Source organism: Perissodus microlepis, chromosome 7, assembly GCF_051167445.1.
Source record: "Perissodus microlepis isolate ML-2025 ecotype Zambia chromosome 7, ASM5116744v1, whole genome shotgun sequence".
Taxonomy (NCBI): domain Eukaryota; kingdom Metazoa; phylum Chordata; class Actinopteri; order Cichliformes; family Cichlidae; genus Perissodus; species Perissodus microlepis.
In genome coordinates this window covers 41,135,557-41,147,095 of record NC_140467.1, presented here as the reverse complement: position 1 = coordinate 41,147,095, position 11,539 = coordinate 41,135,557, and the positions used below count along the sequence as shown (strand labels likewise).

General features: G+C 43.5%; 1 protein-coding gene across 1 annotated transcript; it reads right to left on the bottom strand.

Moving 5' to 3' along the window:
• Positions 1 to 82: 82 nt before the first annotated feature.
• LOC146383676 (uncharacterized) lies at positions 83 to 7,212 on the bottom strand. Its single transcript, XM_084935074.1, has 6 exons — positions 4,595 to 7,212; positions 2,904 to 3,065; positions 2,487 to 2,661; positions 2,279 to 2,361; positions 2,073 to 2,170; positions 83 to 1,861 (listed from the first exon to the last, which is right to left on the bottom strand). The coding sequence occupies exons 1-6, from the start codon at positions 5,204 to 5,206 to the stop codon at positions 1,780 to 1,782; spliced, it is 1,212 nt and encodes a 403-aa protein (XP_084791200.1). The 5' UTR covers positions 5,207 to 7,212; the 3' UTR covers positions 83 to 1,779.
• Between the last annotated feature and the right edge of the window lie 4,327 nt (positions 7,213 to 11,539).

Below are 11,539 nucleotides of genomic sequence, written 5' to 3'. Positions count from 1 at the left end.
CCCCAAAATTGGATTAAAAAGTGTAAAATGTTTGATAAGCAAGGACATTTTAAAGGCAGTTTTAGCCCATGAAACCCTTAAATTGAATAGTTAAAGTTTCTAAGTAGTGAAAATCAATTTACTCCAAATCTGAAATAGCTGATTCATTAAGTTCAACAGTCCAACAGCAACTGATGAACAATACATTTGGCAGTTGGTTAAAATCTTCCACATACTGTAATGAGTTGGTTCAAGTCTGTTCTGAGTTTCATAAAAACTTACTGGACAGTTTATTAGGTATACCATGTTAGCACTGGTTTGGACCACCCTTTATTCTTTGTGGTAAAGATTCAACAAAGTGGTGTAAACATTTCTCTGAGATTTTGTTCCATTTAGCATGATACCATCACATGGCTGCTAAAAATTTGTCAGCTGCACATCCACGAGCTTCTTATCTCTAAAAGTGTTCTACTGGAATGAGATCAGGAGTCTGGAGGCCAATCCCTTGAGGTGGTCTGAGATTTGGGACATGGCTCATTATCCGGCTGGAAGCAGCCATCAAAAGATAGGTACACCGTGGTCATAAGGGGATGGACAGCAATAATACTCAGGTGGGTTGTATTGTATTTCTGTAACAATACAGAAAAAACAATATTACACCGACAACAAAAGCCTGAACCAGTCATACAAGTGAAGATGGATCCATGTTTTTATGTTGATTATGCCAAATTCTGTCCCTACCATCTGAGGGTTGTGGAAGAAATCAAGAGTCATCAGACCAGGAAACATTTTTCCAGTGGTCTGTAGTAAATTTGCTTCAAGGTTCCATATGTTGTATGTTCAGAGATGCTCTTTGGCACACCTTGGTATTAATATGTTGTTGTTTATGTTGTCTTCCTATGAGGCCATTCTTGTTTGACTTGTAAAATCAACAGGCCATATCCTGTGGTCAGAGAACTGCTGACCACTGGATATTTTCTCTTTACTCTCTGTAAACTCTGGAGATGTTTGTGCTGAAAAATCCTTGTAGATCAGCACTTTCTGAAATACTCAGACCAGCCTATCTGGCACTAACAACAACACCATGCACGCAAGTCACTTAAATCACCTTTCTTCCCCATTCTTCTGCTGCTTGGTTTGAGCTTCAGCAGGTCGTCTTGACCATGTCTACGTGCCTGAATGCAGTCCGTTGCTGCCATGTGATTAACTGATAAGAAATGAATAAGTTGAGTCTATGAAAAGGTCACTGAGTGTAACCCTTGAACTCCTGATGATTAAAAATTCTAAATAATAAGAAGGAAAAAAAGCAACATTGTTTAAACTGCACGGTCTAAGGTAGTTTTTCACATTAAGCAGAAACTCTGTGTTATGTAATCATGGTTCTTCTTAGACATGAACAACATGAACTTTGTGTTGTCAAATTACAAGAAGACAAAACTCTGGAACTTCTGTTAAGTATTTTCATCATTCCTTTATTTGACATTTGCAGTATAGCCTGCTTTAATTGTTAAAAACAGTAACATAGGACATTTTTGTTGTGCTAATTGTAAATAATGAGAGAACCACTTAACCATTTACTTCCCAGTCAAATAAACAGTATTGAAATTGCCTTTATTTGTCAATATAAATTTTTAAAAAGCAAGTAAACTTTTTACATTTATATAACGCAGCACACTGGTGCATAAAGGGATGAATAGGAAGTAGTTTTGAAAGCAGTTAAAGTGCTTGTACTTTTGCAGAAAAGCCTTTTCTCCTCAGAATCTCTAACATCGAAACATCAAGCCAGACACTGTGGTCCATTTATACAGTTTTGTCTTTCCTCTTGAACAGTTGGCTCAGCCTTCGACGGGTCGAGTTTTTCTCAGATGGCTGCATCTGTTGGCTTTAAAAAATTCATTAGAAAGAGATGAAACGAGTCAACGTCAGAAAGTGGAGGTTGCGTTTGTGCTGTGTTTCATGAAAAAAAGAACAAAATGTTCAAGAGGAGCAGATGCATCGTCTGAAAATCAACACCAAAAATCTCACCAAAGCCTCCTTATCGATGATCCATTACCTGTGGACCACTGCATCAGTGTATAAAAAACACAACTCACCTCCTTTTATATGAAGCATTAGACCCCTCTCTTCTCAAGGACAGGATTTTTTTCCTCCAGTTCATTATAGGTTTTTTTGTCTCCTCCTCTGTGGATTCCTGAAGAGGAAAAGAAGATTAAGAGTACATTAATAAAATAACATTTCTTATCACTTATAATTCATGATATACACATGTATTTTTTCTTATTTATTTCTGATGTTCTACCTGATTTTCTTGGTCTTCCTCAAGCTCCTCCAGCAGGTCATGTGTACTCATATGCTGCCCTCTCCAGCCTGCATTCACTTTTTCTGCAGCAGGAACACAAATAAGGTTTCATGATCACAGAAAGTACACATTCTATTCAAATGGACAGAAATACAACCACAAGAAGTAATCAGGCTTTTTTAAAAACAACAGTAGGATGATAACTCACTTAAATGCATCATGGCAAGAGTTGTATCTGAAGCTGATCTCTGCCGAAAATGTTCGTATTTCCGCTGCTTGGGTTCGCTGCTAACATGCTCTGCATTTACTGTATCTTCAAGGCTTTGACAAGTGGTTAAGTCCTTCTCTGTAGTTACAGAGTCAGTCTGACAGATGTCAGGAGTCTAAAAGAAAAAAAAAGTGAGCTTTTTAATTCATATAGGTCTCCAGATTGCAGGATAATTTGTCATCACTAATCTGACAAACTCGTGTCAGTTTTATTACCTGTTGAAACTGTTATGAGTTCTTAACTGTGAGACATCATAGAGCCTTGAGGGGACTGTTGTTGTGATTTGGCGCTATATACATAAAATTGAATTGGACTGAACTGAATTGAATTCATGCATTAAGAAATGAATGACATTACCTGGCTCACTTGGAAGACTTTGTGTTCCACGAGGACGTCTGCCTCTATCTGTAGCGCTCGGTTTTCCATCTGCTGTCTTGCAATATCTTCTAGCTTCTGACACACCTGCTCCAGGTAGATGAACCCAGGACTCAGTTCTTTTATCTCATTGCAACCAAAGCCCTGCAAATGTCAAAGAGCAAATCAAATGTTAACTTAAAAATCTTGCTGTTTTGTTACAAATACACTTCACACATGCAAGGAAATTTTGTGCAGATATTACTTCTGGGAGTGGGAAACTCTTCCATGATTCCCATTTTTTTTTTAAATTTAGCACCACTATGAAACAGACCTGTTTAAAACATCTCAACACTTTATTTAAAAAAACCCAATAACAACTGGATTTTCTGTCCCGCAACCCCCTGCAAACTTGATTACAAGCTGTGAAGCCAACATTTGCACATGCCAGAAATTTGAGTCAGTACCTTTTATTAAAACAGGTGTCAAAAGATGAAACAGCCGCAGCAATCATACTATCAACCTTTTCATTTTACATTATAATGCTTCCTCTTGGCCACGAGGCAGAGTGGCTAACTGCCAGCAGAACTGGCTCTGACAGTTCCTGTCAGAGTTAAACTGATTAGCCTGCAGTTCTGCCGATTAACGAAAATCCCACTTTTTGTGCAAAATGTATGCGATTCTCTGCAAAGTTTTTACATAGCGCCTTCTTAGGGGCCTAATTTCACCATGCCTGTGGTGTTTGGAGCTAATTGAGTGTGTTAGCATGTTAAATGAAGCAATATATCATATTACTTTTTCAAGTTATTAAGTTCAGATGAGTTGAGATGAAAACCTAACAATGGAAATCACAACCTGTTTAGTTAGAATATCCACATTCATCTGACTGACACATTCATACGCATCTGATTGCATGTAATTACAAAAGTATATAGTTATGTAGATGTGACTACTTGGCATTAAGTAGCTTCCTTGTATTGCATTACCCAAAGCTATTTAAGCTTGGCCAAACGAATACAAGAACAAACTTATGACACACACCCAGTGGCTAAAAACAAAGCATTGTGAACTAAATGCATTCAAATGGTTCAGGTAATCCAGTTGTTTCTTCACCTTTGTGCACTGTCAGCGTGAACTGGTTTTCACATTTTTTGAGAATTGAATCCCTTCATCTCAATCTTGTACACCCAAAATAATTTTCCAAAACAAAGACATTTTTTCTGCCCTCTGATTAACGAAATATGTCTCACATTCTGAAAAAAAAAAGACCCACAGACTTCTCCCCACATGTCCTATATCCATTCTTCACATGCCTGCTAACTGGGCAGACTGGTTTATGAGCCCATGCGCAGACGACGGTCTTGTGAAAGTTTGTTGAAAGAGATCTCGTCTGATTAATGACATGCAAGCCTTACTTTGAATATGAAAGCAGCTTTCTGTGTTGCAACCCTCCAGGAAAAAGTGGAGGGCCTGTTAAACCTCTTGTACAGTCTATCAACTGTTCCTCTAATGCCTGGCTTGTGCCGTGCAAGATGGTACATGTAACCGTGACTAAATTATGTCATCCCGAAACTGGCCCCAGAAAAGCACAAACAGAAACCAAAAACAAGATTTAAGTGATAGAGCATTACTATGGAAAAAACACAAAATCTTAAGAGATTTAAAGTTTGGTTCATGATAGAATAGCATCTCACCTCTGATGTCCGCCTGTTACTAATCATAGACTGAGTCCGTCTGCACATTTCTGACATTGGCTGAATGGAAACAGGTGGACTGACTGTCCTTCTTCTGTCAAGCCTGTCTGATCTTTGACCTCTTACTAATTCCGATGTGTGCCGTTTGATCGGAAAAGACGCTTGAGGTCGCCGACTGAGCATTTCTTCTGGTGTCAGGGGCTTTGAGTTGCCCTTTGAATACATAGAATCAGTCCTTTGTAACGCTTGCTCTAATTTAAGGTGCGAGGCAGTAGAGTCTTTCTGAGTGCTGCTGGAACATAGAAGCGGGGATGAAGAGGGGGAGCAGGTGGGCTTGGGAGAGGACAACACAGGAGACTGCGATGTTAATGCTGGAGTGAGATCTTCTCCTTCTATTTCTGTTGAGGCAAAGGACGATGTAGCACGAAAACATGTGTCACAGCTGGCCGTCTCCACTCCAGAGTCCACTGATTCTGAGCGCCCGTTTGTTTCCATCTCTGAGGAAGGTGTTGGAGGGTCTTTAGCATTGCGCTGAAACCACTCTGAGTCGGGACTTGTGTCATCAGTTACCCAAGTCTCCATGAGGTTTCCAAAGCTCTTGTACAGATTCATGCTTGTTTCGTCCCTTGCACCTGTGCTGCCAGGCTGAAAGAGGAAAATAAGCAAGGCACCAGCTCAGACAACCCACGCAGTCATTTGCAGAGATGAACTAGAATTCACAACATGCCTTCTGATTCGCCTGTGCGCCTTCACCACGCCCATCCCGGTCACAGCCTGCAGCTGCATGTTGATACCTGCTCCTTCCTCGCTAATTACTTGGAAAAGAAGGTGACTCAGATGCAATGCAGCTGAAATGTTGCATTTGTCCTCACACCTGTAACAACGTCCAGAAAATGACATGAGCAAGCCTCAGCATGGCCACACATCTTCAACCTGGGAATCGTGTGTAATTACAGGTGAAATAATAATAATAATAACATGCACTGAGCTTCTAAGAAAGTGAGGTGGAAACGAAGGAATGCTGATATTTAAGGTAAATCGTATAAGTGCTGCCATTTATGTTACCCCCACGAGATAAAAGTGGAAACATACTGACGTTCCTCAGTGGATACAAAGAGTCATGGTATGTGAGGGAAAAGCAAAAGAGCTTGACTGATAAACGCTGCTTCGTCACTTCACAAACTCAGGTTTATCTAATCCCGTAGGCATGTGCAGCACGGACGGTCATGTCTGCTGCATTCCCCAGGTGAGCGGTGACAGCACGGGTCATCTGAGCAAATGCAAAGGCTCCTTCGCAATTCTGGAAACACTGAACAGACATAATGTTCTCACAGTGGTGTTTGTTGTCATCTTGATAAATATTTTCCTTACTCCAAAACTTCATCACACTCTGTAAACGACTTTTAAGGATACTTATTCAGTCTTTTCAAAGGATTTTACACACACACACACACATATGTGTGTGTGTGTGTGTGTGTGTGTGTGTGTGTGTGTGTGTGTGTGTTTTCAAAAATCAGTGTTTCTCACATTGTATTCTGTATTAGTACATTTTTTAATCTAAATGCAGTACTGTGCAAAAGTATTGAGCCACCTCTCATTTCTTTTTATTTTGCTTCCATGAAGCCAGACTTTCTTATCCTTTTTTTTTTTTAGCAATTGAGCAATCATTTTCCAGATTTTGGAAGGTCTTTCAAAGTTTTTCTTACTTATTTTTCACTCTGAGGAATAGTTGGTTTGCTTGTCTGTTTGTTTGTTTTTTGTTTGCTTTAATTTGAGGACACAAAAAGGTAGAACTAGCTAACAACTTAGCAAAAAATAAAATTTTCACCTATTTTTCTTTACATTGTGGTGGACCACTGGAGGGCTCCACTCACACCCAGTTCTCAGGAAGTGTTGTTGCTGTGTTTTGTAGGGGAAAGTATTCAGTTGTGTGGTGATGAGTAATAAACGAGGAGTGTTAATCGAGAGTTCTTGTGTCATCTGTGTTTACCTCCACATTGGTGACCCCTGACTCGAACATGCTGCATGCCCGATGGTGGCACCAGCTCTGCCCTGGATGCATCAGCCGCCGCCAGCCCTCTGCCTCCTGCTGCAGCTGCATTTGCTGTGGCGCTTGAGCTTCCGGACTTTTGGCTTTACGATCCCCCATTGTGGTTCGTGCACGTGGAGGCTCAGTTTGCCCTTCGCAGCATCTCGAACCCGTCGTGCATTGACTCTCCTCCAGGACCCACCCGCCCAAGGGAAATATGCCGCCCTTAAGGAGATGCTTCTTCGGCGCTATGCCCTCTCCGACGCAGAGCGAGCTGAAAAGCTCCTCTCCCTCTCAGGCCCGGGTGGCAGTACAGCTCTCGAACTGATGGAGCACATGCTATCCTTGCTCAGACCGAATGACGGGGGATTCCTCTTCGCCCACATCTTCCTCCGACAGCTGCTGGCGGCTATGAAAGCCGGCCTCGCCAACTCTCTACTTCTGGGTGAGAGAAAGCAGATTGTATTCTCCTGGCTACCCGGACTTTCCACGATCAAGACCTAGTTCCAGCCTTGCCAGCCGCACCTTACACTTCCCTGCCGACCTGCCCTGGAGTATCCCACACTTTTCTTCGCGGACAGGACAGAGGTCCACTCGGACCATCGAGCCCCTGAATCGGACTAATTTAGTAACTTCAGGTAATGTTTTTCAGCGTTTGCTTTTGGAGGCAACAAAGCATGGGGTTGAACATTATATCCCGATGGTCGGTCCCCCAGTGTTCGCGAGCATGCGCCTTCTCAACCCCGCGAAACTGTCCGTCGATCGGGAACAGTTTGCGGCCATGGAGCGCATCGGCATTGTACAGCGCTCGAATAGTGCCTGGGCCTCTCCGCTACACATGGTGCCCAAATCAGATGGTCTGTGGTGGCCGTGCGGGGATTTTTGCCGTTCAAATAATGTCACGAAGAACGACCGTTACCCCATTTCCCACATCCAGGATTTTTCCGTCCACCTCGCCGGCACCTCGATTTTTTCTAAAATGGACTTCGTGCGGGGGTATCCGCAGGTTCCCATGTGCGCTGAAGATGTTCCCAAAACTGCTGTAATTACCCCTTTCGGCCTGTTTGAGCTTTTGCGCCGCCCAGACTTTTCAGTGGTTGATGGACTCTGTCTTGCGCGGGCTGCCGTTCATCTTCGTGTACCTTGACGATATATTGGTGGCCAGCTGTTCTGAGAGTCAGCACGCGTCAGGTTTTTCAGCGCTTGGCGGCACACGGCCTGATCGTCAATCCTTAAAAGTGCCAGTTTGGGTTGCCAGTTCTGGATTTCTTGGGACACGGCATTTCTACAACTGCTTTCTCCCCAGAGCTGCGCACCTGCTGCAGCCATTCTATGCTGCCTTGAAGGAAAAACAGCTAAGGACCCGGTTGATTGGCTCCCTGAAAGCATCAAGCCATTTTCTGAGGCCAAGGCCACGCTGGCTAACGCCGCCCTGCAGTCAATGCCGCCCTGCAGTCAACGCCGCCCTGCTGGCCCACCCTTTTCCGTCGGCGGAGATTGCGTTGACCACCGACGTGTGAGATGTGGCGGTGGGCGCGGTGTTAGAACAGCGGGTCTCCAGTGTCTGGCTACCGCTTGCCTTTTTCAGTCGCATGCTCAGGGACAGTGAGCGCAAATATAATGTTTTTGACACGGAGTTGTTGGCCCTCGCAACGCGGCATTTTCATTTTATTCTCAAGGGTCGTAGCTTTACCGCGTACGTCGATCATAAACCCTTGACGTTTGCGATGTCCAAGGTTTCTGACCCGTGGAGCGCGCGCCAGCAGCGCCAGTAGACATTCAGCACGTTGCTGGTAAGTCCAACTGCGTGGCTGACTGTCCGTCCCGTGCGCTGGTTTCTCCCGTTTATGTCAGCATAGACTTTGACGCTATGGCCGCTGACCAGTGTGCCGACCCGGACGTCCTTGCTCTGCGGTCTGCGCAAACGGGCCTTGTACTGAAGGACAGACCCATGTGGAACGGCGGGCCTAGCCTGCTTTGCGTAAATTGGTGAAAGACTGGGCAGCAGCGTGCATCCCATGCCAACGCGCTAAGATCCATAGCCACACGCAGGCGCCCCTCGAATCCTTCCGCGTTCCAGGGAGGCGTTTTGATCATGTGCATGTGGATCTGGTTGGTCCTCTGCCGCAGTCACAAGGTTTCACACACCTTTTGACTGTAATGGACCGCACAACCCGCTGGCCCGAGGCAGTGCCTTTGGTGTCCACTACAGCAGCAGCAGTGGCCAGGGCATTTTTGTCAACGTGGGTTTTGCGTTTCGGTCCCCCCACCGACATCACCTCAGACAGGGGCCCCCAGTTCTTTTCGGAGCTTTGGTCTGCCATGGCTGATGGCCTGGGGGGTTAAGGTCCACCAAACCACTGCGTACCATCCGCAGGCCAACGGGATGTGCAAGCATTTCCACCGGTCGCTTAAGGCCGTGCTCCGTGCTTCTCTTACAGATGGCAACTGGGTTGACCGCCTTCCGTGGGTTTTACTGGGGTTGCGCTGTGCGGTTAAAGAAGACCTCGGAGTTTCCCCGGCTGAACTTGTCCTTGGCCAGCCCTTCCGGGTCCCCGGGGAATTCTTGCCCGAGAGCCTACCCCGTGCTTCGATCCCTCTGTGCTGTTTCTCTGTCCCCCAGGAGACTCGTTTTCTGTTCCTGGCCCAGTGCACCATTGTGTGCCCGACACTTTTGTTCCGAGGTTGTTGCAGTTTGTTTTCATCAGGCATGACGCTCATAGGCCTCCGCTGCGTCCACTGTATGAAGGCCCGTTTAGGGTTATTCAACCTGGAAGCATTTCCTTTTGGACTTTGGGGGTCAGCAGGAGGTTGTTTCCAATGACAGACTTAAACCGGCACATGTTCTTCTGGATGATCAGGTGGTGCCGGCCCAGGCCCCCCGCCGTGGCCACCCGCCTTCCATTGGACTGGACAACTCTGCTTCTTCCTCTGGGAGCGCCCCCCACCTGGCGGGGCCCGAGCTATCTTCAGCTTTTCCTGACTGCCCATGCCAGAACTGGACTGAAAATCAGTGTCAACAGGTTTTACGAAGTGATTAATCTAAAACTTTAAATTTTCAGTTCAAAGAAGTACAGGAGTGAGTATGTATAGCTATCTGCAAAACATGGTGGAGGCTCTGTCATGGTTTGGGTTGCACAAAAATGTATCAGATTTTGATCCTCTATGTATCACCTGAAAGTGTCAGATTAGCAGCAGTTTCATTTTTTGGGCCCATGATGCTGAACACACTGCCAATCCAGTAAAAGTGTGTGTCTTCAGGTTGTGTCATGTGAAGGCTGTGTGCAGGCAGGAGTGGTGATATAGAGGACCCAAAGTGCAGACACTCAGGGGCAAAACGTGAACTCAAAACTGCTTTAATGCTGAACTCAAAAGTAACAAAACTAAGAATCCAAAATAAACTTATACAGACAGACAGAACACAGCAAGATGAAGGTAGAGTGCGACACAGGAGACAGGAGGGAAACACAGCTGGGGCAAATCAGGGCTGACGAGACAAAGGAAGCAAAACCAGACGCATTAACATGAGACACGGACTTTCAAAGTAAAACAGGAACCACAGACTGAACTTACAGTCACAGACTCACAAGCAGGCACTGCAGCAGAGGGAACAGAGACGTGGGACCAGGACAGACACAGACACTGACACAGATAGAATAGAGGGAGTATGGAAACTAAAACTTAAGAACTACATAATCACACAACAAGAAGAACTGGGGAAAATAGAAATGCAAAACAGAAACCAAAACCTTCACAATAATAAACTAAGATGAGAACACAAATAAAGGTACAAAACTGAAACCACTGGCTCAACGACCCAGGTACCCTAACAGGTTGTGTTGAAGAATAAAGTTTGCCATACCACATGTTGACTTTTAGGCTTATTTTAATTGTACAAACTCTCATTTTACCTTGCATATTGTATTTCCATGTTTCAATAAATCACTGCAACTATTTCCCATTTTCCAAAGATAAAGTATCCTCTGGTAAGACACTGAATGTAACACTTTATAATACAGCCTGTGACTAAGCATGCAATTCTGCTGTAATAGGGTTGAATTTTGTTTTATTTGAAATTCAAAAGTAAATAATATTTACCTACAATTATTTAAAGGTAGGTACACTAGATTAAAGTAAGTTAAGTACAGCGTAAGTCATTCTAAGTAATACTTATATTTACTTTTACTTATAATCGAACCCAAAACTTAACTTATCAGAATTAACAATAAACTGTTCCAAATTCCTGCTAAATGCCTAATATAAAGTGGGGGAAACTCAATAATAGAACATCCATCATGCACATTAACATAATGATTATTAAATACAGATGTAAAAAAAGGCAAGATTAATGCACTCCATAACATGAACCGCACCCTGAGAAGTACACATTAACAATGTAAGACATGAGGAAAGAATGTTTGTTTTTCTGCAAAAGAACCATAAAAATTATGCAGTACTTACAGTTGCTTACACAATACTGTGTGCTTCCTTTCCCGTAAAGTTATGCAATACTTATAATATTTAGAATTACTCGTGCACTAAGTAAAATTACTTAGACATTACTTAAAATGTACTTACAGTATAATTCTTTTTTCCCATAGAACTCTGACTTGTTGCTCCCTTATTCTAGCTTGTTTTTAAGCATTTGTAGGCAAATATAATTAAATTCTAATCTGAAATAAAATACTTTGACATTCTATTTAATTACAGGGGGATTTACAGCCTTGGTCATATTATAAAGCATTAATCTATAATTTATGATCCCTTTTGAGTAAGTCTCTTGAAAAATTCCTCTAAGGAGTTTTAGTTAATCGTATTTCGTTTCTTCCCAGAATAACATATCCACAGTTCATCTTCTTTCCATTGAAAACAATTTGTGAAACGTTCTCACACCCATCTTCGTCGTGTCACGTGTC

Coding starts and splice junctions, on each gene's coding strand:
- LOC146383676 (XM_084935074.1), bottom strand. CDS start 5,206: ATGAATCTGTACAAGAGCTTTGGAAACCTCATGGAGACTTGGGTAACT. Junction 2,662..2,903: donor AAGTCTTCCAAGTGAGCCAG/GTAATGTCATTC, acceptor TTTTTCTTTTAG/ACTCCTGACATCTGTCAGAC. Junction 1,862..2,072: donor AATGCTTCATATAAAAGGAG/GTGAGTTGTGTT, acceptor AATTTTTTAAAG/CCAACAGATGCAGCCATCTG.